Below are 1,238 nucleotides of genomic sequence, written 5' to 3'. Positions count from 1 at the left end.
TGCCCCGCTGCATTGCACACGCGTGTGCAAGGGAGGGCAGGTATCGAGTACCCTGCTGTATTGCATACGTGTGTACAAGGAAGGGGTTCGGGCATGGGGCCACTCCGCGGCTTTGCACTCGTGTGTGCAAGGGAGGGGGTAGGGCAGGCCGGGCGTGTGGGCACGCCATGGCGTTGCACGCGTGTGTGCGAGGCTCGGATGGGGCCAGGTTTGCGTGCCCATGGGCCTGCCGGTGGGAGGCCGGGGGCTGGGTTCGCGGGCAGCCTCCCCTGTTGCACATGGGTGTGCACAACGCGTGGGCTGGGGTGCCCCGCTGCACTGCACAGAGCTGTGCAAGAAGGAGCCCCGATGCACGAGCACGTGCAAGCGTGGGCTCAGACCCCAGGGCTGGGCTGAGCCTGGCTGGGACCTTCCCCCACCCCCCAAAACCGCCCGTGCAGGAACGTGCTGCAAAAAAAGCCCAGAAACGCCCCAAATGCTGCATGCCGCAGCGCAACACCGCCTATTTTTGTTTTTTTGGGGGGGGGGGTTCATCCTGCTGGGCTCCCCGCCGTGCCCAACCCAAACTCTCCCGCCGCAGCTCCCGGCGCGCCGGATGCTGAGGACCCGCGCGGCGGTGACGGTGACGACGACAGCGACGGCGGCGCTGCGCCGGGGCTCCGCCATGGCCGAGGGCCCCGTGGCCCGCGCCATCCGCGCCAAGCTGCGGGCGGCCCTGCAGCCCAGCTACCTGCAGGTGCTCGACGAGAGCCACCGGCACGCCGGCCCCCCCGGCGCCGAGAGCCACTTCGCCGTGGTGGTGGTGAGCGGGCGCTTCGCCGGGCTGCCGCCGCTGCAGCGGCACCGCTTGGTGCACGGCGCCCTGCGCGCCGAGCTCGCCGGCCCCGTGCACGCCCTCTCCGTCGTCGCCCGCACCCCCGAGCAGTGGGACGCCGACCCCCRCGTCCCCCCCAGCCCCGCTTGCCTGGGGGGGTCCAAGCACGAGCGCCGCGGGGCAGAGGCGCCCGGCGGCCCGGCCGCATCCTGACCGCCCCCTCCTGCCCGTTCCCGTGCCGCTGCAGCCCCCAACCCGGCTCCGAGGCTGCTGCAGGTTTGGTTGGGGGAACTTGTTTCTTCTCGCGGCTTTGGAGCCGTTCTGCTGCTCCTTTTCCCCCAAAATATTCAAAATAAACCGCTCGCACCGCCTGGCTCTGCCTCGTACAAAACACACCGCTCAAAGCCCACAGCGTTGGTCGGAT

At 70.1% G+C, this 1,238-nt stretch overlaps 1 protein-coding gene across 1 annotated transcript; it reads left to right on the top strand.

Moving 5' to 3' along the window:
- The first annotated feature begins 557 nt into the window (after positions 1 to 557).
- BOLA1 (bolA family member 1) lies at positions 558 to 1,185 on the top strand. Its single transcript, XM_085319959.1, has one exon. The coding sequence runs from the start codon at positions 596 to 598 to the stop codon at positions 1,025 to 1,027; it is 432 nt and encodes a 143-aa protein (XP_085176085.1). The 5' UTR covers positions 558 to 595; the 3' UTR covers positions 1,028 to 1,185.
- Positions 1,186 to 1,238: the final 53 nt, after the last annotated feature.

The sequence above is a fragment of the Rhea americana genome, unplaced genomic scaffold, assembly GCF_003343005.1.
Source record: "Rhea americana isolate MKP2758 unplaced genomic scaffold, rheAme1 scaffold_605, whole genome shotgun sequence".
Lineage (NCBI taxonomy): Eukaryota > Metazoa > Chordata > Aves > Rheiformes > Rheidae > Rhea > Rhea americana.
This window is presented reverse-complemented; position numbering and strand designations above follow the sequence as displayed.